Here is a 25,070-nt window from a genome sequence, read left to right on the forward strand (position 1 = left end):
ACAAGTATTGATGTCAGTGTTGTAATTCAGCACTTATTTTATCAGCCATGCATGCCTCATTTCCATGTAATTAGCACTGAGATTATTGAAATGCTAATAGATTGGATGAAAATAATTGAAATGAGAGGGCAGATGACACTGTGTCGAGAAGTTTTATACAGTCTTTTGCTGGAAGTCTGCTCTGAATAAAACTCGGAAGGTGTTTTTTCCATGATAAATTTGTAGTCCAGTGCCTACCTCAGTGAGGTATTTATTTTCCTTTATTAGTATTGTTTAGGTTAAAATAAAATTTCACCAACTATCGCTTGCGGTGCTCAGCATCTTTTTTTTTCACAACTCCAGTTAATTCATTGCCATTTGACGCTGCCTCTCATTTAGGGACATTTACAGTTCGGTATATTTTTAGTCCAAGTCTAGACTGGCTTCAGTTGTAATAACAGCTTTGAGTTCAAAATTTTCCTTTTGGTCAAAAATCCAAGCACGTCTTCAACCAAACGAACAACCTCAACCCAGCTTCACCAATCATTTCTGTCAGTTTGCTGTGGGAAGAAGTTCCTGCCATGAGTTCATACCTCTGAAGTCACAGCCCAATGGAAGCGTTCTTCATAGGGCAAGATCACAAAGCTGCAAAATGATCTCATTTCACTCTTCTGAAGGAGGGGGTAGTTGATCATGGAGGGAAAAACCCCCAGAAACGGACATTTTCCCCATTAGAATAAGAAACTATTTAGTGATCGCCACATCACTAGATTGCTTCCTATTGCCTGAATGGTTAAAATCTCGAAAGGGCCAATTAATATTGAGTGGGTAGACATGAAGTATAAACACTCCTGAAAAAACTTCGTGTTTTCGGCTTGATGCTGAGTGCCGCTAGATGAGTGATGGGGACGGGTACATTGAGCAGTGTGGATGGTTGGGTGGAGCAGTTAGTATGAGATCCTTTGAAGATGCATTCACTGACCTTAACAACACTTGCAAGGTCGTTAAACTTCTTTGGCACTCGGGTCTGCTGGGCCTGACTCCGTGAGTTGGCCCCCCTGGCCACCTTCTCCCATTCCTTTCAAAGTGCAGTCCTTGAGGGCGTCCTAACTCCCCGTGGAAACATGCAGCTCTCCTCTTGTTCATCGGCGGATTGCAGAGCCAACTCACTGCCCCAGTGTTTCATTTCCCTTCTCTCCAATTGCAGCAATGACAGTCAACATTAGCTTCCATTGATTTGGAGCAACTTCCCTTCAACCGGGACACACTGTATTTAAGAACTGGAGGCTAGTTGGAATATGTACTAGCACCACATGTTGTCAGAGCCCCAGTTGTGTGTGCAGCCTGCAGTGCCAGTCACACAAGGCTGCATGTTGCAATGATGCAAACAAGGAGATGGCATGAAGTTTACATGCTGCCTACCTCAAAGGAAGTGGGTCTGGGCAGTTTATGAATTGCAATCCCAGCACTCAAGGATGGATGATATGAGTATTTAGCTCCTTCTGTCTTACTTCAGATATTTGTACCGTTAAGAGTTTGATTTTTGAACTTGCTGTGCTTTCTATAAGAGGCGGGTTGCAGTTTTAGGAGTAGTTTACACGCAGGGAGGCCCCAGGAGAAATCATAAGTGTTTATATGCCCATCTCTCACCAGGAGGAGAGAACAGGAAACAAATAAGGAGACATTGAGCTGTTGGATTCACTTTATGTGATAAAATAGAAGACAAGTAAACATAACTGCATCCAAGGGACAAAAGAATATCAAGCTTAGATCATACATATACAAAGATATAGACAACAGAAAAAAACAGTCCTGCTCAGAGATGAAAGCACTGTAAACAGGACAGAAGATAAGCTTGAGGTCACTGAAAGAGGAGAGGCCTGTATGGGGTGATAGTGTTGGGAATATTCTTAACAGGATACAAAACTCATAGAGAAGAGATTTACTAGGATATTGCAGGGATAAGTTATGAGGAAAGACTATTGACTGTCCAAAGATGTGCAGGTTAGATGGGGTTTGAGGAATAGGGTTGGGGAGTGGGCCTCGATAGGGTGCTCTTTCAGAGGGTCGTGCAGACGAGATGGGCCGAATGCCCCCTTCTGCACTGTAGGAATTCTATTGATTCTATGGACACTGGACCTGTGAATCTGGGTTTTGCCAGTGGCTTCAGGACCCTGGCTTCAGGACCAATTGGGCCCCATGGCAGTACAGTGATGTCCAAAATCGAGGCTGGCAGACAGATCAGAGAATTCTTCCGCTGAATCAGCTTTTGACTGCAATTATGCTCGCTGTTACTGGGGCACAGAGTGTCTGACTGTGATGGCCCGCCCTGCTGTTACCTTCATTAAGCTGGCCCCCTCTGCCCAGAGTACCGAGGGCAAAATGCTGACGAAGCCACAAAACTGTCCCTATTTGAGGTTTAAACAAACATGATTAGCTGTCCACCTCCGTTCAATGGCGTGAACGGGTCAGGAAGATGCCCCCATATGGCCAACCCTATTTTTCTACAGCCCCGTCTCTGAGTTTGCCATCATGCGATGGGGAAAATTCAAGTGCTCTATATTTATTGAAACCCCAGTTCCCGGACAATGACAATAACAGCAACTTGGGCAGCAGTGGCACAGTGGTTAGTACTGCTGCCTCACAGCTCCAGGGACCCGGGTTCAATTCCGGCCACGGGTGACTGTGTGGACTTCCTCCGAGTGCTCCTGTTTGCACCCGCAGTCCAAAGACGCACAGGTTAGGTGGATTGGCCATGATACATTGTCCCTTCATGTCCAAAAGGTAAGCTGGGGTTACTGGGTTGTGGGGATGGGGTGGAGGCATGGGCTTGGGTGGGGTGCTCTTTCTAAGGGCCAGCACAGACCCGATGGGCCAAATGGCCACCTTCTGCACTGTAAATTCTGTAAACTTGAATGACGCAGGAGCAGTATCAAACAAAATTTGACATTGTGCTATGTAAGAATATATGAGCGTGACCAAAAACTTTCTTCGAAGTGATACTTTTTATGGAGTGTCTTAAAGGAGGAGGAGGAGGAGGGGGAGAGAGATAGGGAGGTGGAGAGGTTTGAGGGAGGGAGCACCAGAGCTGAGGGCCTAGGCAGATGAAGGCATGATTGGAATTGGAGATGTATAAGAAGCCAGAATTTGGAGAAGCACAGGGATCTTGCAGGATTGTGGAGCTGGAGGAGGCCATAGAGCTCTTGAGGGGTGTGCCTGTGGAGGAATTTGAAAATAAGGACGAGAGTTTTAAATCAACATGCTATGGACTAGGAGCTAATGTAACTAATACAGTCAGTGTGCACAGGGGTGAGGAGTGAATGGGGCTTGGTGTGAGTTAGGAGACAGGGAGCAGAGATATGGATGAGCTCAAGTTTACAGTGGGTGCTAGACGGGACACTGGCCAGGAGAACATTGGAATAGCCATGGTGGAATATGGATTTGAAAGTTTCTGCTTATGGCTTCCCAAGTATCAGACTCAAACAAGCTACTATATTGCATTGAGATCTAGCATTTCAGTATAGGGAGTGAGGAATGAAGATTCTTGAAGGGTTGGATTATCACTAGCAGAAACCTGGAACAGCTTGAGCTGTCTTTGGACCGAAAAGATATGCACAACCTGCTTTGTAATTTTTCAAGTTTCAAAGGTTAAATGATGATCTAATCGAGGGGATTAAAATTATATAAGGGGTAGAAGATGTGTGTGAACGTTGCGGGGAGTGCCCCGCAAACCACGTTCATATGTTGTGGTCCTGTCCAAAGCAGGATGATTACTGGAAGGAGGTTTTTAGAGTAATCTCTAAAGTGGTGCATGTGAAACTCGACCCGGGCCCCGGGAGGCCATATTCGGGGTGTTGGACCAGCCGGGGTTGGAAACGGGCGCAGAGGCAGATGTTGTAGCCTTCGCCTCGTTGATTGCCCGAAGGCGGATCCTGTTAGGGTGGAGATCAACATCTCCACCCTGCGCCCTGGCGTGGCGTGGTACCTACTGGAATTCCCAATGCTTGAAAAGGTCAAATTTGAACTGAAGGGAAGGATGGAGGGGTTCTACAATTCATGGGCGTTATTCATTATGCACTTTCGAGAATTGGATCACTTTGAACATTAGGGTGGTTGGGGGGAGGGGGACTGTTTGTGTTAATGGGGACGATGGGTGATTCCTGATTCCTTTTTGTCATTTGTTTATGTTAACGTGTGGGCCAATGTCTGGGGTTTGGTGGGAGGATGGGATCGTTGTTATTGATATGGGGATTGATATTACATTCGTTACTGATTATTGTTTATTGTTGGTTGTAAATTTGGGAGAAAAAGGAGGAGAATAAAAAAATATTTTTTTAAAAAATGATATAAGGATTCAATTGTATAGATACTGAGAAACGATTTCCTCTCATGAGGGGACCGAGAACAACGATAAATAACCTTAAAATTAGGGCTGGGTCAATTAAACGTGGAAACAGCTAACATTCTTCACACAAAGCACTGTTGTAAATCCGGAGCTCTCATACGCCAAAGAGCTGTAGCTGTTGGGTCAGACATGTGGTTGATTGAGTTTTGTTACGTAAGGGTAGGAAGAGTTAGGGAACAAAGTTGAGTAAATGGAGTTGAGTGGCAGATCAACCGTGGTTGAATAGAGAGACAGAAAAGGATCAATGGTTTACTCTTATTCCAATGTTCCTTGATTCCTTTGCCAAAGCTGACACCTCATGACTATTTTGCTAGAAGTGTGAAGAATCATGTTGACAGCAAAGGTAGTACAGCGACTTGAGTTGTAATCGAGGCAGGAAAGGGAAGGCGTGAAATGGATAAAGGCGGTTGAGTTGCCAATAGATATTTTTTGGCTGCTGCCTTCTGCTCTCCTCAGGATGAAATCACTTTGTAATCTAAAGGAGGTAGCTTTACTAACAGGAGGCAAAACTGCAAATAGACACATGTGCTGTCAATTCTTTAATGTGCATGAGATTAAATATCAGTTTGGACAGTCTCATCCTGGTAGATGTGGCATTCAGTAAACCTTCGCTATGTTCCCTGGCATTAACGTGGCAATCTAACTTTTGCCAACACAATGGCCCCGACAGGATCCAAAGTTGCAGCACCGATGTAACAGGAATTGCTCTTTTAAGACTGTAATGATTTATGTAGAACCCGTAGAATCTCTACAGTGCAGAAGGAGACCATTCGGCCCAACGAGTCTGCCTGACCCTCCGAAACAGCACCCGACCGAAGCCAATTCCCCTGCTCTCGCCCTGTAACCCCATAATCCCACCTAATCTGCACAGCTTTGGACACTAAGGGGTAATTTAGCATGGCCAATCCACCTAACCTGCACATCTTTGGACTGTGGGAGGGAACCAGAGCACCCGGAGGAAACCGTCATAGACAAGGGGAGAACGTGCAAACGCCACACAGTAATCCAAGTCTGGAATCGAACTTCCAGCAACTCGGCATTCAACTCAGCTCATTAATAGAAATGTGGGTTGTCAACTTAAGTGCATTAAATAGGCCACCAAGTGCGATATTAGTATCAGTTTGGGGATTTAATGGTGGCTACACCAGTTTCCCAGACTTCCTGGAATTTGTCAGTGAAATCAAGGAAAGGACACAGTGGTAATTGAGGGAGATGAAGAAATAACAGACAAATGTTCCAATAAGAAGTGAAGCTGCAAAACTGCTTAGTTATTTCATTGTGTGAAAGGAATTTGCTTGCAATACTTGTGCTGGGAGGTTAATTTCACTACTTTACAGGTGACTTTTACTGCTTTGGATGTTAGTATGCCTGAACTTCACACTGCTGCTGTAATCAATTAGATCAGCACGGGTGCTGCTTGTTGCTTATTGTTTTATTTTGGATCTCAGATGAGAACCACAATGAGCAGCAGCACCAACAGCACGAGCAGCAGGAGCTGCAAAAACCTGTTCCTCACCGGCTCGTCCCTCCACTGAGAAGAGGGGATGAGCAGCGAGGTGCAGCTTGGGCCAGGCCATGCCAGTAACAGCAGGGTCTATACAGGTCTACAGAAAAAGAATGAATTTCCTCAACATGCCCAAGCGCTGTGTCTCAAGAGGATGTCTTGTGTCAATGGTGGCAGGCATTTTCAGCCTGCTGGAACAAGACCTGCTGCTGGGTGGGCCAGCTGGCTGTGCTTGACCAGTAATGTGGTAGCGCAGCACCTTTAAAGGGCTTGCTCTCGCGGTCCATGTGACTGGCTGGGGGCCAGGAGCCGGCAAGCCCTGACCGATGGGGAAAAAGCACTGGGCCCGGGGAGTGGCGCCCTGGTCAGAGTGAACCCCGGGAGCCAGAGTATGAAGACCTGTATAGAGCCAATAAAATGTTCATTATTCCTTGCTGATGTCTACCTGGTATTGCCTCGAGCCACCACATTTGACATTTCCAAGCACTGGTATCTCAAGAGAATCAGGGTCGTGTGTCAATTGTGGCAGACTTGTGGAACAAGACCTTTGGCTGGGTGGACCTGCTGGCTGTGCTTCACCATCACCATCATCACCATTCTCAACCTCTTTGCCTCCCGTCCCTTCCAGGGCTCTCCTAAGGACGCTTGTTGTTGGCGGATTGATGCTATGTCTAACAGGGCAGTCAATTATGTACACTTCACCAACGATGATGTCAATTAAAATGGGCAGAAGCTCAGGATCGCACCTCATGGTTGACTTCCTGCAGGTGCAGGTCATCATTGACTACACCCATGTGGCAATTAAGTCACTTCCAGGTCATCCTGGAATATTTATTAACCATAAGGGCGTCCATTCTATCAATGTGTAAATGGTGTTGCAACCACAAAATAGATTTTTTTAAATACAGAAAATGCTGGAAATGCTGAGCAAATCTGCCAGAATCTGTGGAGAGAGAAACCAGGCCTTGACCTTTCATCATCTGAATATTTCCAGCGTTTCTGTTTTTATTTCAGGTTTCCAGCACCGACGGAATGTTGTTTTTGTAAGATGGTTACACAGGTGTGTGCAATATTCTGTGGCCACTGGTGTGATGCTTTTGTCCGAAGTTAGTACAACCTCCCTGGCCTCTTCGAACCTCGGCTTTCCAACGGGCTACTTGGAGATATTGGTTACCCATGTAAATGTGTGTGATGGACCATGAGGAATCCAACCATTGAGGCCCAGGGGTGAAAGAATGGAAGTCACATGACAACCAGATGTATTGTTGAGCAAGACACCAACATGCTAAAGATGCACTTCAAATGCCATGACAGATCTGGAGGTGCCCTTTAACATACAGCGGTCAAGGCAGCCAGAGGTATTGTGGTGTGCTGTGTCCTGCACAACATAACATATCTGAAAGGTTTGGGTCTTCAGGAGGAGCAAGGCTCAGCAAAGAGCCTCTTTGGAAGAGGAGGAGGAACATGATGCAGCAGATGCACCAGCAATGGTGCACATTGCTGTCCAGGAGGCCCTCATTATTGTGAGGTTCAGTTAGGTTCCTCCACTGCAGGCACGTGGCAGGCACATATAAGTGACCTCCTCCTTCATCCCCCATGCCCGCCACGGCCCACCCACTTTCCCCAACACAAAGTGATTCTACAAACAAACAGGCATTGCTGTCATAACCCCCTATTGCCGGGTGTTGATTCTTGTCTTATAGATCACAAGTGAAAAGACCACTTGCCAGGCAGCAACCAGAAAGGGCAACACGGGTAAAGAAATAATGATTTTGATTCTCCACTTCTTCATACCAGCGGGATCCTCCGTTCCCGCTGCAGTGAATAGAGATTTGGCTGTGCACCAAATTCTCCTTCCTCACTGACAGCGGTAAAGAGGCGGACTTGCAACGGAGAATCCCGCCCGATATTTATGTGGCTTTAAATTAAACATAAATATAATAATGTTCCGATATTGTGTAACACACACACATGCAGATGCTTTTGGAGCTACAAATCTTTAGTCGGTTTCTTCCTCACAGTTCAGTACCTGTAGATTGAGTAGAGGTGAAGGCAGATCCCTGCACTGACATCTCGGATCCCCAATCTGGCCACCCAGATTCCTAATATGGTGGTGTTCCCATGTATCAGCTGCTCCTGTCCTTCTAGAGCATAGTGGTCGTGTGTTTGGAAGGTATTGCCTAAGGGACCTTACTGAGTTCTTGCAGTGCATTTTACTGATGCTGTATGTTGGTGGTGGAGGGAATTAATATTGTGGAATGGGTGCCAATAAAGCGGGCGTATTTGTCCTGGATGGTGTTGAACTGCAGTGTTGTTGGATCTGCACCCATCCAGGCAAGTAGAGAATATTCCATCACACTCCTGACTTGTGCCTTGTAGTCAGTGGACAGGTTTGTATTAGTATGGATAGAGGATTGTTTAATTAAGAGGAGTGGAAAGAATTGGGATAAATGTGCATAGAGAGGAATGGTTGCATCTGCCGGCTAAGTGGGTGTGAGGAGTTATGTGCTGGAATAGATATCAGAAGGCAGAGTGGTGGGGTCGGCATGACAAACATATAAAGATGTAGTTGAATGTGCCACTGTTCTCGTTCTTTCTGCCATGGTTTAAAAAAAAAATTTAGAGTACCCAATAATTGTTTTCCAAATAAGGCAATTTAACGTGGCCAATCCCCCTAACCTGCACATCTTTGGGTTGTGGGGATGAGACCCACTCAGGCACGTGGAGAATGTGCAAACTCCACTCGGACAGTGACCTGGGGTCGGGATCGAACCCGGGCCCTCAGCGGCGTGAGGCAGCAGTGCTAACCACTGCACCACTATGCCGCCCCTCTCTGCCATGATTAATCATTAAATTGCTTGTGGCACTGGATCCTGTAGTGTGACAACACACTCTTGCTGCTGACCAACTGAGCAACCTCCAGCCCACTTCTCGGTTTCACTCGCGAGTTTCAGTTACTCATCAATCACAAACATTTCTCGAAGACCACCAGCCTGTTTGATCAAAGAGGCCAGTTGTAACATGCAGTTTACATTTAAAATTACTCAACCTAAAGCATTTCTAAAATCACTTGACTTCTTCTTGAGGATTTACTTAGATGACAGCATTGTCAAAGGAATACTCTCCTTAGAATAGTATAACTGCAAGTGAATCAGTAAAACAATGACTAGTAAACTAATTCCTGATCACCTCCTGTTAATAGGAAATAGTATCTTCCTGTGGGCATTTACAGCAACGTGTGGAGTAGGAATGTTAGAACTCCATTCCGACTCTCCGCTTCCAGAGTCCATCAGGTATCAACTTTGTAGTGTCTGTTTAAATTGGAGTTAAAATGACTCATGTGGGTCTTCATCACACCCGCTCAACATAATTAGTTGGATATTAACAAAGACAAATGAAAATGCATTGGTTGGGTTAAAATGCCCCTGACAGACACACAGCAAATTATTTCCAGGTATATTACATGCTACCGGCAGCAAAACCACCCTTGCTTCCAGCAGGTTGGCAAGTCAAAAATGTTTTCTAACTTAACAAAAGCATGGGGTTACAATACTTCCCTGGTGCATTCGCCATGGCAACACCGTGACCAATCAGAGCCGACTTGCCAGCCAACCATGCAGTATGAATTGTTGTTCCGTTTGAAATTTGATATTCTTGCATCTGTCCTGATGAATGCAAGATGAAAAGCTTCAATAGCATGTTTCTTTTTTCAGCAAAGCCCAATTACAATCAAAAGCCTCAGAGTCTGTAAAACGTGTTTTGAGATACGGATGCATTCAGCGTTGTTGCCAGAATTCTTCAACATTATTAAAGACAATAATTACTGCAAACCAATAATGCTTTAATGTTATACAATGCACATCATTATGAAATTGTTAAAGTTACTCACAGACCCATAATCATCAATGCTTAGTGCTACAATATATAATTCTAACTGCATTCTCCAGACGCTATGATTGTACTGTTGGTTTTATTCACAGTTCAAGAGGACAGAGAATAAACATTTCATATACTCATGAAATTCAAGTGACAGCTTGGCATCCTTTTTATTATCACTTATTATCGTTCCAAAAAGAATTAACTAGTCAGCTAAATACTGGAGAGGCTAGGGTGGTATCCATATTGAACATTAATCATAACTTCTGTAAACTGTTAGGTGGCTGTGAAAGTCATTGATAAGAAGAAAGCCAAGAAGGACTCATATGTAACAAAGAACCTACGAAGAGAAGGACAAATCCACCAGATGATCCGGCATCCAAATATTACACAGCTTTTGGACATATTAGAAACTGAGAACAGCTACTACTTGGTAATGGAGCTCTGCACAGGAGGCAACTTGATGCACAAGATATATGACAGAAAAATATTGGAAGAAGCAGAGGTACGCCGATACATCAAGCAGCTCACTTTAGCAGTGGAGCATGTACACCGGGCAGGAGTGGTCCACAGGTATGTGTGTGTGTGCTGTATGTGTGTGGGTGTATGTGTGGTGTGTGTGTGTGTACGTGTGTGTGTGCATGAACCCATATTTTAACAATTTTGTTTGCTGTGAACAACAATAATTGTGACCTTGTAAAACAGTCCAATGAGATGGTATCATCACAGAGCATTGCAGCCATCATAATCTAGCCTGATCTGCTGAGTGGTTCTGTACATAACATCAAAAAGACATGCCGATACTTGAAAATGTCTCAGCTGAAATACCTTGAAACTGCAGGTGGGAAGACGAAAGGGCTTTTAAGTCTTATTTTCTGTCAACCATGTTAAAGCTGTCCAGAAAAAGTGGAATATAAATGGAGATGCGATAAAGAAAATGTTGAATGCATAGCATAATAAACATCTTTACTCAAACAGGTGATCATATTTGGAACAATCTGTCAAGTAAGGTAATGGAAGTAAAAACAATTTGGTTATTTTAAATTTGTGTTGATTGTGTGGTGCTCATATATTGATGGAAACATTTGTGAAAGAGATAAGCTTAAATGGACTGATTAGCTTTTTCTCATGACATATTTTCTTTAGTGATCTGGTCAATAATTGTGTATTATGTTGCAAAAAATAACCTGGCAGATGATGAAACATGTGTCTTAACTTTGTGCATATTTAAACAATTCTATGCTCTGAATGACTTACAATTCACAACTTAAAACAGTTAGTAAGTAATTCCAACTATTTTCATATTTTTATGATATAATTAATTAAACTTACTCTAGCAAGCATTCAATGTGCTTGTCTTTCCCAAAGGATGTGGTAAAATTGTTTGATGTTTTTAGTTGCGTGAGGCCATATTTTCACAAACAAGGTGGGAAGCTTGAATCAGGACATTCCCAAATCAACAGACGAGTCTTTATATACCCGGCCCTGTAGACACTATTGTTGCTCCAGGGAGTTAGGGGCGAGATCAACAGATCTCCAGGTGGTCTCATTATGAATACTTGGCTGATTTCCAAGACTTGCTAATAGGATCCGCTCAGCAGAGGTCTGTTTACACAGGTTGAAGTGAAATGTTGGCTGTAATTGACTGACATTTTTGGAAGTTATAATAAGTTATCGGGCCTAATCTAATGGCAGCGCCAGGCACAAATCCGAGCCAGTTGGTTAGATTGTAGGAGAGGCCGAAATCGGGAAGTGCACCAGGCGCCGATCGGTTTCTGATCTAACCAGCCCGCTCCCATTGGCGAGATCAGCATTGCGTCGCGGCGTGGCGAGAAACCAATGATCACCAACTAAGGCCAATTTCCATCCCATTAATAGGAAGGACGCCCTATCTAACGGCCTTCCGTGATTTAACTGGCTCCCCAGCGAGCGGTCACGCGGGCACCTTTAGCACAACTATTTTAAAATGTGAAGCTAGTGAAATGGCTTCATAGACTTCATAGAATTTACAGTGCAGAAGGAGGCCATTCAGCCCATCACGTCTGCACAGGCCCTTGGAAAGATCACCCTATCTAAGCCCACACCTCCACCCTATCCCTGTAATCCCATCTAACCTTTTTTTTGGACACTAAGGGCAAATTAGCAAGGTCAATCCACCTAACTTGCACATCTTTGGACTGCTGCTGTGGGGATTGGAGGAGGTTTATAGCCATCTTGGAAAAACAGGCAGTCAGCGGAGGAGGACGGGGCTCGGGACTGCTGGTGACTGCCGATGTCTCCCCATTGGGTGGCTCCGGATCGTCACCCAGCAATCCCTCCTCCCAGTAGGTGCCCGCCGGGACCTGGGGGGTCACCTTGAGACGTAGGGGCAGCTGCATTGAGCTTCAGAGGCCCATGCGTCACCTGGCTCTGCCAGCCCTGGCAGCTCCCCATTGTCTGCACCATGATGCCGACACCCTCACTGATGCCTCTCTGTGACTGGGCCATGCTCTGCAGTGCCTCCCCGATATCCGCATGAGACTGGGACATACTCCTCAGCACCTCGGCAATGTTTACTTGTGACTGGGACACAGCCCTCAGTAGGAAATGATGCCGAGGCCGTCAGCCATGGCCTTCCCTGACTGAGCAACGCATTGGACACCACCGCTCATGATGCTGACCTCATGCTCCAGGTTTTCCACTGTGATCGCCACCCTAGCAGTGTTGGCCTCGGTGCCACACATTGCCGGCACCATCTCCTGAGACCATAGCCTTTGGGACTCCTCCAATCGGCTATGGGCCCACTGGAGTGTCGCTGACATCCACCTCTGAATATCATGGCTGTACCCTACCGCCTGCATCAGATCTTGGATAACCTGGTCCAGAGGCACAGCTTCTGACTGGGACCCAGCTGGGTCCTGGGATACAGCAGAAGTCCGACTGCTGTCTCACCGGGCATTCCTGCCTCCGCCCGATGTGCATCAGCAACTGTGTGGTGTTCACCAGATTGTACCCCAGAAACCCACCGAGATGTCTGTCTCTGCGCTGGTGGAGGGTGGGGATGACAGCTGTGACGCATCCATGGAGGTATCCTTGGAGCTCTCCTCCGAGTTGTTCTCTTGGAAGGCGGAGGGGCCTACCCTGGATGGACCGGCACCATTAGATGGGGATCCTGCGGAAGAATGGACATGTGGTCAGTGAGAGGGAAGGATCATTATGTTTGGCATGAACAATTCACGTGTGACAGATCATCTGGGTGGAGGTCGGTGGAGACTCAGACCTGCAACGCGAGCCAATCTCAACGTCGGTGACCAATCTGTCCTCGGCCCGCCCGACAGCCTTCAGGCCCAGTTCCTTATAGGGAGTGAGGATTCTGATGTCCAGCACCCCACCAATCTTTCCCATCTGTTGTGGGACAACTTCTCCTGAGGGGACAGAGAAAGGGCATCGTGAGCCACATGCTTAAGGCATCGCGGGGTGGGAGGGGCTATGGTGGGGGTCAGGTGTGGCCACCGTCGCTGGGCATGGATGGGGTGAGCAGGTGGATGCCAGGGTGTACTGGGGCGCAGGCACGTTATTGTGTTGGGAAGGGGGGGTGGCTCAGTGCCAAACCGCAGGGTCGCGTTGGTGGTGGGTGGCAGGCAAGACTAGTGCCACGGGACTGATGCCAACTCACCCGTGTGGCCCGGGTGGAGGTCGTTGAGCTTCTTGCGGCACTGGGTGGCAGTCTGCCTGGTGACGCTCCCCATGCTGATGGCTCCTGCCACTTCCTCCCAGGTGGCACTGGCTGCCATGTAGCTGACCCTCCAACCCCCTCGGGGGAACAAGGTATCCGGTCTGGGCTCCACCATGTCCAACAGTCTGGACAGGTCGGCATCTCCAAATCATGGGGCTGGCCTGCGCGGTGGCAGGGCTGCAAGCTGTCTGGGGTTTGCTCTGTGGATTGGTTTAAGAGCTGCTCCCCATCATTGATGGGGAGCTGTCGAGCACGGTCCAGGCGAATCAGCTGGTGGGACAGTCTTTTCCGGCATGAAGCCCATGTGGCATCATTAAGTGTCCAAATTAATGTTAGATATCGGAGACGTCCTCGGCGGGAGTTTATTGTGAAACACCTGGCTGTTCCCGCTCGTTACCACAATTAGAAACATTTCTGTTAGATCGCCCTCATTATCTCTTTTTTCAATACCTGTAATTCTCTGGGCAACATTAAGAGGTGCAAATTGGGGTATTTGTGATGTTCTTGAACCTATAAATGTCAGTGTCTGATTGACACTTTTATATGCTTATAGAAGCAACAGATTTTTCAAAGATATTTTCCCCAGTTCTAAACTGGGGTAGGCCAATTTTCATAAGAGCAGATATGATTTGGCCAGAGTGGACTGGGAGCAGACACTTCTCGATAAATCTGCGCCAGAACAGTGGGACGCATTCAAGAAGGAAATAGGGAGAGTGCAGGGCCAACATGTTCCAATCAACAAAAAGGGTGGGACCAACAAATCCAGTGAACCCTGGATATCTAGGATATACAGTCTTGGATAAGGAGAAAAAGAGAGGCTTGTGGCAAATATCAAGGGCTCAAAACAGCAGAAGCCTCAGAGACATATAGAATGTGCAAGAGGGAACTTAAAAAGGAAATTGAGAGAGAAAAAAGGGGACATGAAAGGATACTGGCAGGCATATTAAAGGAAAATCCTAAGTTATTTTACAAGTACATTAAGGGTAAAAGGATAATTAGGGAATGAGTAAGGCCCATTATGGATCACAGTGGTAATTTGTATGTGGAGTGGAGGATGTAGGTAGGGTCCTAAACTAATACTTTGTGTCAGTGTTCACTGGTGAGAGGGACGGTGTGGGTATAGAAATCAAGGAGAAGGACTATAAAAAAATTAAGGAGATTAACATAGACAGAGAGGAGGTTCTGAGTTGTCTGGCAGGCTTAAAAGTAGATAAATATCCAGGGCCAGATGAAATGTATCCCAAACTGCTGAGTGAGGTAAGGGAGGAAATAGCAGGGGCACTGGCAATAATTTTCAATTCCTCTCCGACCACAGGAGAGATGCCAGAGGACTGGAGGACAGTCAATTTGGTACCATTATTCAAGAAGAGAGGAACGGATAAACCAGGAAACTATATGCCAGTCAGTCTAACCTCAGTGGTGGGGAAACTATTGAAATAAATTATGAGAGTCAGAATTAATCTGCATTTGGAGAGGCAAAGATTAATCAAGAACAGTCAGCATGGTTTTGTTAAGGGGAGATCATGCACGATCATCTTGATTTAATTTTTCGAAGAGATGATCAGGTGTAGATGAGGGGATGCATTTGGCGTACTTTATTTGGAGTTCAGCAAGTCTTTTGATAAGGTCCCACGTGGATGATTGATAACGAGGGTAAGAGCCCATGGGATTCAAGGAAATTTGGAAAATTGGATGCAAATTTGGCTGTGTGGCAGGAAGCAGAGGGAGATGGTCGAGTGTGTTTTTCTGACTGGAAGCCTGTGTTCAGTGAGGTCCCACAGGGATCAGAGTTGGAGCCTTGCCGTTTGGTTTGTATAAATGATTTAGAAATAAATATAGGAGGGTTGATCAGGAAGTTTGCAGATGATATGGAAATTGGTGGGGTGGTAAATAGTGAGGAGGATAGCCTTTGATTCAAGGAGGATAGATGCACTGGTTGGGTGGACTGATCAGTGGCAAATGGAATTCAATCCAGATAAGTGTGAGGTGATGCACTTGGGCAGGCAAACAAGGCAAGAAAACACTTGAAGCACCGAGGATCAGAGGGACCTTGGTATGCATCTGCACTGGTTCCTTAAGGTAGCAGAGCAGGTGATACAGCGGTTAAGAAGGCATATAGTACATATACATAGATGATAGGAGTAGGAGGAGGCCTTTTGGCCCTTCGAGCCCCCTCCGCCATTTATCACAATCATGGCTGATCATCCAACTCAATAGCCTAATCTTGCTTTCTCCCCATAGCCTTTGATCCCATTCTCCCCTCGTGCTGTATCTAGCCGCCTCTTGAATATATTCAATGTTTTAGCATCAACTACTTCCTGTGGTAATGAATTCCACAGGCTCACCACTCTTTGGGTGATGACATGTCTCCTCATCTCTGTCCAAAATGGTTTACCCTGAATCCTCAGACTGTGACCCCTGGTTCTGGACACACCCACCATTGGGAACATCTTCCCTGCATCTACCCTGTCTAGTCCTGTTGGAATTTTACAAGTCTGTATGAGATCGCCCCTCATTCATCTGAACACCAGCGAGAACAATCCTAACCTAGTCAATATCTCCTCAAATAACATTCCTGCCATCCCTAGAATCAGTCTGGTAAACCTCTGCTGCACTCCCTCAAGAGCAAGAACATCCTTCCTCAGAAAAGGAGACACAAACTGCACACAATATTCTAGATATGGCAGCAACACATCCCTGCTTCTGTACTCAAAACCTCTAGCAATGAAGGCCAACCATACCATTAGCCTTCTTCACCGCCTGCTGCACCTGCATGCTTACCTTCAGTGACTGATGCACAAGGATATCCAGGTCCCGCTGCACACTCCCCTCTCCCAATTTACAACCATTCAGGTAATAATCTGCCTGACTGTTTTTGCTTCCAAAGTGAATGACCTCACACTTATGCAAATTATACTGCATCTGCTATTGATTTGCCCACTCGCCCAACCTGTCCAGATCATTCTGTAGGATCTCTGCATCCTCATCATAGTTCACCCTCCCATCCAACTTGGTATCATGTGCAAATTTTGAGATGTTACATTTTGTTCCCTCATCCAAATCATTAATATATATTGTGAATAGCTGGGGTCCCAGCACCGATACGTGTGGCACCCCACTAGTTACTGTCTGTCAATTTGAAAAGGACCCATAATTCCTATTCTTTGTTTCCTCTCTGCCAACCAGTTTTCTATTCACCTCAATACACTTCCCCCATCCCATGCGCTTTAATCTTGCACAATAATCTCTTATGCGGGACTTTGTCAAACGCCTTCCGAAAGTCCAAATATACCGCATTGACTGGCTCCCCCTTGTCAACTGTGTTGGCTACATCTTCAAAGAATTCCAATCGATTTATCAAGCATAATTTCCCCTTCATAAATCCATGCTGACTCTGATCCTGCCACTGCTTTTTAATGTTCCGCTATACAGTCCTTGATAATGGATTCAAGAATTTTTCCCACTACCGATGTTAGGCTTACTGGTCTATAATTTCCTGTTTTCTCTCTACCTCCATTTTTGAATATCAGAGTGACATTAGCTACCCTACAATCTGCAGGGATTGTTCCCGAGTCTATAGAATCCCGGAAGATGACCACCAATGCATCCACTAGTTCCAGAGCCACCTCCTTAAGCACTCTGGGATACAGATTATCAGGCCCTGGGGATTTATCCGCCTTCAATCCCATCAACTTTCCCAGCACCATTTCTCTACTAATATTGATCTCCCTCAGTTCTTCCCTCTCACTAAACCTTTCATTCTCCAACATTTCTGGTATCTGATTTGTGTCCTCTTTTGTGAAGGCAGAACCAAAGTATCTATTCAATTGCTCAACCATTTCTTTGTTCCTTATTATGCATTCCCCTGTTTCTGTTTGAAGGGGACCTACATTTATCTTTACCAATCTCTTTCTCTTCACATATCTATAGAAATTCTTAGTGTCACTCTTTATGTTCCCTGCAAGCTTACTTTGGAACTGTATTTTCCCCTTAATCAACCCCCTGGTCCTTCTTTGCTGAATTCTAAACTGCTCCCAATCCTCAGACCTATTATTTTTCTTGGCCAATCTGTATGCTTCTTCCTTGGATCGGATATTATTTGTAATTTCCTTTGTAAGCCATGGATTGGCCCTCTTACCCATTTTGCTTTTGTGCCAGACAGAAATGAACAGTTGCTGTAGTTCCCCCATGCATTCCTTGAATGTTTGCCATTGTCTATCCACTGTCATCCCTTTAAGTAACTCTCCCCAATCTATAAAGGCCAACTCATGCCTCATATCTTCATAGTTCCCTTTATTAAGATTCAGCACCCTAATCTCCGAATCAACTACTTCACTCTCCAACTTGATAAAAAATTCTATCATGTTACGGTCGCTCATCCCCAAGAGGTCTCGTACAGCCAGATTGGCAATAATTCCCTTCTCATTACACAGCACCCAGTCTAAGAGGGCCTGCTCTCAAGTTGGTTCCTCCACACATTGGTCAAGAAAGCCATTCCGTATACACTCCACAAATTCTTCCTCTACGGCATTGTGGCTAATTTGATTTGCCCAATCTATGTGAAGATTAAAATCACCCATGATCACCGATATTGCCTTATTACATGTATCTCTAATATTGTGTTTAATGCCTTCCCAACATCACCACTGCAGTTTGGGGGTCTATATATGACACCCACTAATGTTTTTGCTCCTTGGTATTTCTCAACTCTACCCAGATTCCACACTGTCAGAGCTAATATCCTTTCTCACTATTGTGTAAATTTCCTCTTTAACCAGCAGTGCCACGCCACCACCTTTTCTTTTATGCCTGTCCTTCCTAAATACTGAATACCCTGGGACATTCAGTTCCCATCCGTGTTCACCCTGCAGCCATGTCTCCTTAATCCCAATTATATAATACCCATTTATATCTATCTGCGCGATTAGTTCATCCACTCTATTGCAAATGCTCTGTGCAATAAGGCTCAGAGCCTTAAAGTTTGCCTTTTTCACATTGCTTGTCTTGCTCCCAATATTTTTCTTGTTTACCCTGTTTGAATTTTGCCCTTGGTTTCTCCACCTATCACCTTTCTTATTCCCTTTTCTACCTTTTGCTTTTGTCCTTGCTCTCTCTTTCTCTGACTCCTTGCATAGGTTCCCATCCCCCGGCATATTAGTTTAAACCTTCCCCAACCGCTCTAGCAAATAGCCCACCTCGGACATCAGTCCCAGTCCTGCCCAGGTGTAGCCTGTCCAATTTGTACAGGTCCCAACTCCCCCAGAACCGGTCCCAATGACCCAAGAATCTGATACCCTCCTCCTGACACCATCTCTTCAGCCACAGGGGGCACAGTAGCACAGTGGTTAGCATGGTTGCTTCATAGCACCAGGGTCGCAGGTTCGATTCCCGGCTTGGGTCAATGTCTGTGTGGAGTCTGCACGTTCTCCCCGTGTCTGCATGGGTTTCCGTCGGGTGCTCCAGTTTCCTGCCACAAGTCCCGAAAGAGGTGCTTGTTAGGTAATTTAGACATTCTGAATTCTCCCTCAGTGTACAGAGTGTGGCAACTAGGGGACTTTCTGTAGGGCAGCATGGTAGCACAAGTGGATAGCACTGTGGCTTCACTCCGCCAGAGTCCCAGGTTAGATTCTCCGTTGGGTCACTGCCTGTGCGGAGTTTGCACGTTCTCCCCGTGTCTGCGTGGGTTTCCTCCGGGTACTCCGGTTACCTCCCACAGTCCAAAGACGTGCAGGTTATGTGGATTGGCCATGATAAATTGCCCTTAGTGACCAAAAAAGGTTAGGAGGGATTATTGGGTTACGGGGATAGGGTGGAAGTAGGGGATAGGCTTAAATGGGTCAGTGCAGACTCGATGGGCCGAATGGCCTCATTCTGCACTGTATGTTCTATGTTCGATGTTCTATGTATTCATCCAATATACCCTGTCATTTCTACCTGGCATGGGTAGTAATCCTGAGATCACTACCTTTGAGGTCCGATTCCTTAACCTCTTCCCTAGCTCCCTGTGTTCTGCTTGCCTTGCCTTTATTAGCCAAGGCGTAGAGTTTAAGAGCAGGGAGGTTATGCTGGAACTGTATAAAACATTGCTTAGGCCACAGTTAGAGTATTGTGTGAGTTCTGGAATCCATATTATAGGAGGGATGTGATAGCACTGGAAAGGGTGCAGAGGGAATTTACCAGGATAGTGCCTGGGCTGGAGAGTGTTAGTTCTGAAGAGAGATTGGATAGACTTGGATTGTTTTCCTTGGAGCTGAGGGGGGACATGATTGAAATGTATAAAATTATGAGGGGCATGGATAGAGGAGACAGGAGCAAACATTTCCCCTTGGTGGAGAAGTCAATGACCAGGGGGCATTGGTTTAAGGTAAGGGGCAGGAGGTAAAGGGGGGATATGAGGAAAAACCTTTTCATCCAGAGACTGGTGGGAGTTAGGAATTTGTAGCCTAAAAGGATGGTGGAGGCAGAAATCCTCATAACATTTAAGCAATATTTAGATGTGCACTTGCGATCCCAGGGCACACAAGGCTATGGCCAAGTGCTGGAAAATGGGATTAGAATGGTTAGGTGACTGTTTTTGACCTGTGCAGATGCAATGGGGCGAAGGGCCTTTTCTGTGCGCTATGATTCTATGACACTATGACTATTTCTGAATGGTTGTTTTTTCATGAGTATTTCAAGACTTGCCATCCTGCACATACAGGGTGAGTGTCCGTGGAGGATGCAGGAATCATAGAAGCATGGAAGGAGCATAGAGGGGGAATATGAAGATCATAGAAACATAGAAAATAAGAGCAGGAGTAGGACATTTGGCCCTAGGATCCTACTCCGCCATTCAGTATGATCATAACTCATCCTCTATCTCAACGCCACACTCCTACCATACTCTCCCCATGCCCCTTGATGCCTTTAGAGTCTATAACTCCTTATCTCAGTCCTAAATGGCCTACCCCATATCCTGAGACTATGATCCCTTGTTCTATACACCCCAGTCAGAGGAGAGAACACCCCTGCATCCAGTCTGTCTGGCCCTTTTGTAATTTTACACGTTTCATTGAGATCCCCTCTCATTCTTCTGAACTCTACTGAATGCAGGCCTAGTCAATGTAATCCCATACGACAATCCTGACATCCATGGGTAAGAACTTTTAAACTCACCTTCCAAAAGGTTCCTGGATTCACACAATGGTTCATAACTCCTCTGAGGAGCACAAACCATGAAACCTCAAGAAGCTGGCTGGACTTCATGAAAAGTGTGGTGTATGGGATTCCTAACCACGCAATGGAGCCAGCCAGGTGCAGGTTGCAGGCCCACTACTTGCACCCAATTCTGCACTGGCGAAAGTTGCTGCCGCATTGAATGGGGATGGAAATCCTGTAATGAGGACCTTCCCGGCACTTTTAAAGGCCTTTGAATTCAGCCCGGCTCCGTGAAAATGCAGGCTACAAGGTTTATTGCCTGATAAATACTGTAGAGAATGTTTGGCCACTAAATCAAGATATAAATGACCTTAAATTGATTTCTCTGAAACTTCACGTGGCACTTATTTCAGAAATGTGTCCATTTCCTGGAAGAATATTACATTTATTGCTTTCAAATTGCTTTCAGAGAAAAATATAGAATGTATAAGACCAGGAAACAACATTTTAGCTTCCTTAATTAAGGATGGTGATAGAGGAGGTGTAATGAAGATTGGTAGATTCCTGAGATGAGAGGATTGTTTTGTAAGGAGAAATTGGGCACACCTGTGGCGAAATTCTCCGTAAACGGCGCGATGTCCGCCGACTGGCGCCCAAAACAGTCGGGCATCGCGCCGCCCCAAAGGTGCGGAATGCTCCGCATCTTTGGAGGCCGAGCCCCAACCTTAAGGGGCTAGGTCGGTGGCGGACGAATTTCCGCTCCACCAGCTGGCGGAAAAGGCCTTTGGTGCCCCGCCAGCTGGCACGGAAATGACATCTCCGGGCGGCGCATGCGCGGGAGCGTTAGCGGCCGCTGACGGCATTCCCGCGCATGCGCTGTGGAGGGAGTCTCTTCCACCTCCGCCATGGTGGAGACCGTGGCAGAGGCGGAAGGGAAAGAGTGCCCCCACGGCACAGGCCCGCCCGCGGATTGGTGGGCCCCGATCGCGGGCCAGGCCACCGTGGGGGCACCCCCCGGGGTCAGATCGCCCCGCGCCCCTCCCAGGACCCCGGAGCCCACCCGCGCCGCCTTGTCCCGCCGGTAAGGTAGGTGGTTTAATCTACGCCAGCGGGACAGGCATTTTAGAGGCAGGACTTTGGCCCATCCAGGCCGGAGAATCGCGGGGGGGGGGGCCCGCCAACCGGCACGGCGCGATTCCCGCTCCCGCCGAATCTCCGGTGCCGGAGAATTCGGCAACCGGCGGGGGCAGGATTCATGCCAGCCCCCGGTGATTCTCTGACCCGGCGCGGGGTCGGAGAATTTCGCCCCTGATCTTTATCCTCCAGAATTTAGAAGGAGAGGGGATTGCATTAAAACATATACATTTTTGAAGGGGCTTGAGGTATTGAGAGGATTTTTCCCTGGCTGGGTCTAGAACTAGGGAAAACAGTTTCAGAATAAGTAGTTATCCATCTATGCCTGAAAGTAGGAACAATTCCTTAATTTAATTCAGAGGGTTATGAATGTTTGGAATTCTCATTTTCACAGGGCTGTAGGTGCTTCTTCATTGAGTGGGTTGAAGTGTGTCTACTTCAATGCGAGGATCATCAGGAATAATGTTGGTGAGCTTGAAGCATGGATTGGTACCTGGGACTACGATGTTGTGGCCATTACGGAGATGTGGATAGAACATGGCAGGAATTGGGTTGGAGATTCCGGGGTTTAGATGTTTCAGTAAGATTAGGGAAGGTGGTAAAAGAGGTGGAGGAGTAGCATTGTTAATCAAGGATAGTATAATGGCTGCAGAAAGGTAGTTTGAGGAGGATCTGTCTACTGAGGTAGTGTGGGCTGAAGTTAGAAATAGGAAAGGAGCGGTCACTTTGTTAGGAGTTTTCTATAGGCCCCCAAACTGTAACAGAGATGTGGAGGAAAAGATTGCAATGCAGATTTTGGATAGGTGCGGTAGTCACAGGGTAGTTGTCATGGGAGACTTTAACTTTCCAAATGTTGATTGGAACCACTATAATTCGAATAGTTTGGTTGGGGCTGTTTTTATCCAGTGTGTGCAGGAGGGTTTCCTCACATAATATGTGGATAGACCGACAAGAGGCGGGGCCACAATGGATTTGGTACTAGGTAATGAACCGGGCCAAGTGTTAGATTTGGTTGTGGGAGAGCACTTTGGAGATAGTGACCACAATTCGGTGACTTTCACTATAGCAATGGAGAGAGATAGGAACATACGGCAGGGCAAGGTTTATAACTGGGAGAAGGGTAATTACAATGCAATTAGGCAAGAATTGGGGAGCATAAGATGGAAACAGGAACTGTCAGGGATAGGAACAATTGGGATGTGGAGCTTATTCAAGGAGCAAATGCTGCATGTCCTTGATATGTATGTCCCTGGCAGGGAGGAAATGGTCGAGTGAGGGAACCATGGTTTACAAAAGAGGTTGAAGGTCTTGTCAAGAGGAAGAAGGAGGCTTATGTAAGGATGAGAAAACAAGGATCAGTTAGGGCACTTGAGGGATACAAGATAGCTAGAAAGGAACTCAAGAAAGGGCTTGGGAGAGCTAAGAGGGGGCATGAGAAGTCCTTGGCGGTAGGATCAAGGAAACCCCAAGGCTTTTTACACTTATGTGAGGAATAAAAGAAAGACCAAGGTGAAGTTAGGGCCGGTCAAGGACAGTAGTGGGAATGTGTGCATGGAGTCTGAAGATATAGGCGAGGCCCTAAATGAATACTTTTCTTCAGTGTTCACAAAGGAGAGGGGCCATGTTGTTGAGGAGGATAGTGTGATACAGGCTGGTAGACTGGAGGAGGTAGATATTCAGAAGGAATATGTGTTAGAAATTTTGAGAAGCCTGAGGATAGATAAGTCCCCTGGGCCTGATGGGATATATCCTAGGATTCTTTGGGAGGCAAGGGATGAGATTGCAGAGCCTTTGGCTTTGATCTTTATGTCCTCACTGTCTATAGGAATAGTGCCAGAAGACTGGAGAGAGGCGAATGTTGTCCCCTTGTTCAAGAAAGGGAACAGGTATAACCCTGGGAATTATAGGCCGGTTAGTCTCACTTCGGTCATAGGTAAATTATTGGAAAGGGTCCTGAGGGATAGGATTTATGATCATTTGGAAAGATACAGCTTAATCCAGGATAGTCAGCACAGATTTGTGAGGTGTAAGTCTTCCCTCACAAGTTTGATTGTATTCTTTGAGGAGGTAACTAAGTACATGAAGGTAGAGCAGTTGATGTCGTATACATGGATTTTAGTAAGGAGTTTGATAAGGTGCCCCATGGTCGGCTCATGCAGAAAGTAAGGAGGCATGGCATAGAGGGAAATTTGGCCGATTGGATCAGTAACTGGCTATCACATAGAAGACAGAGGGTGGTGGTAGATGGTAAATTTTCACCCTGGAGCCCAGTCACCAGCGGTGTACCACAGGGATCAGTGCTGGGTCCTCTGCTATTTGCGATTTTTATAAATGACTTGGATGATGGAGTTGAAGATTGGGTTGGTAAATTTGCTGATGACACCAAGATTTGTGGAGTAGTGGATAATGTGGAGGGCTGTTGTAGGCTGCAAAGAGACATTGACAGGATGCAGAGCTGGGCTGAAAAGTGGCAGATGGAGTTTAACCCTGATAAGTGTGAGGTGATTAATTTTGGTAAGACAAATTTGAATGCGGATTACAGGGTTAACGGCAGGGTTCTGAAGAATGTGGAGGAGCAGAGAGATCTCGGAGTTCATGTCCATAGATCTCTGAAAGTTGCCACCCAAGTGGATGGAGCCGTGAAGAATATAGTGTGTTAGCATTTATTAACAGGGGGATTGCGTTTAAGAGCCGTGAGGTTATGCTGCAACTGTACAAGACCTTGGTTAGGCCACATTTGGAGTATTGTGTGCAGTTCTGGTCACCTCATTATAGGAAGGATGTGGAAGCATTGGAAAGGGTGCAAAGGAGATTTACCAGGATGCTGCCTGGATTGGAGATTAGGTCTCATGAGGAAAGGTTGAGGGAGCTAGGGCTTTTCTCATTGGAGCGAAGGAGGATGTGAGGTGACTTAATTGAGGTGTAGAAGATGATGAGAGGGATAGATAAAGTGGACGTTCAGCGACTTTTTCCTCGGGTGGATGTAGCTGCTACAAGGGGGCATAACTATAAGGTTCATGGTGGAAGATTTTGGAGGGATGTCAGAGGTAGGTTCTTTACTCAGAGAGTGGTTGGGGCGTGGAACGCACTCCCAGCTATGGTAGTGGAGTCGGACACTTTAGGAACTTTCAAGCGGTTATTGGATAGGCATATGGAGTGCACTAGAATCATTGGGAGTAGGTTGATTTGATCTTAGTTTCAAACTAGTTCGGCACAACATCGTGGGCCGAAGGCACTGTACTGTGCTGTACAGTTCTATGTTCTATGAGTATATTCATGATGTGGAGATGCCGGCGTTGGACTGGGGTGAGCACAGTAAG

The 25,070-nt window shown here is 46.2% G+C and overlaps 1 protein-coding gene across 1 annotated transcript in view; it reads left to right on the plus strand.

The window, feature by feature from the left end:
- hunk (hormonally up-regulated Neu-associated kinase) overlaps window positions 1-25,070 on the plus strand; it is a 100,824-nt gene that overhangs the window by 7,555 nt on the left and 68,199 nt on the right. The window contains exon 2 of the mRNA XM_072513436.1: window positions 10,045-10,337. Coding sequence (XP_072369537.1) covers window positions 10,045-10,337 — 293 coding nt within the window. The remainder of the gene's footprint in view (window positions 1-10,044; window positions 10,338-25,070) is intronic.

The sequence above is a fragment of the Scyliorhinus torazame genome, chromosome 8 (assembly GCF_047496885.1).
Source record: "Scyliorhinus torazame isolate Kashiwa2021f chromosome 8, sScyTor2.1, whole genome shotgun sequence".
Lineage (NCBI taxonomy): Eukaryota > Metazoa > Chordata > Chondrichthyes > Carcharhiniformes > Scyliorhinidae > Scyliorhinus > Scyliorhinus torazame.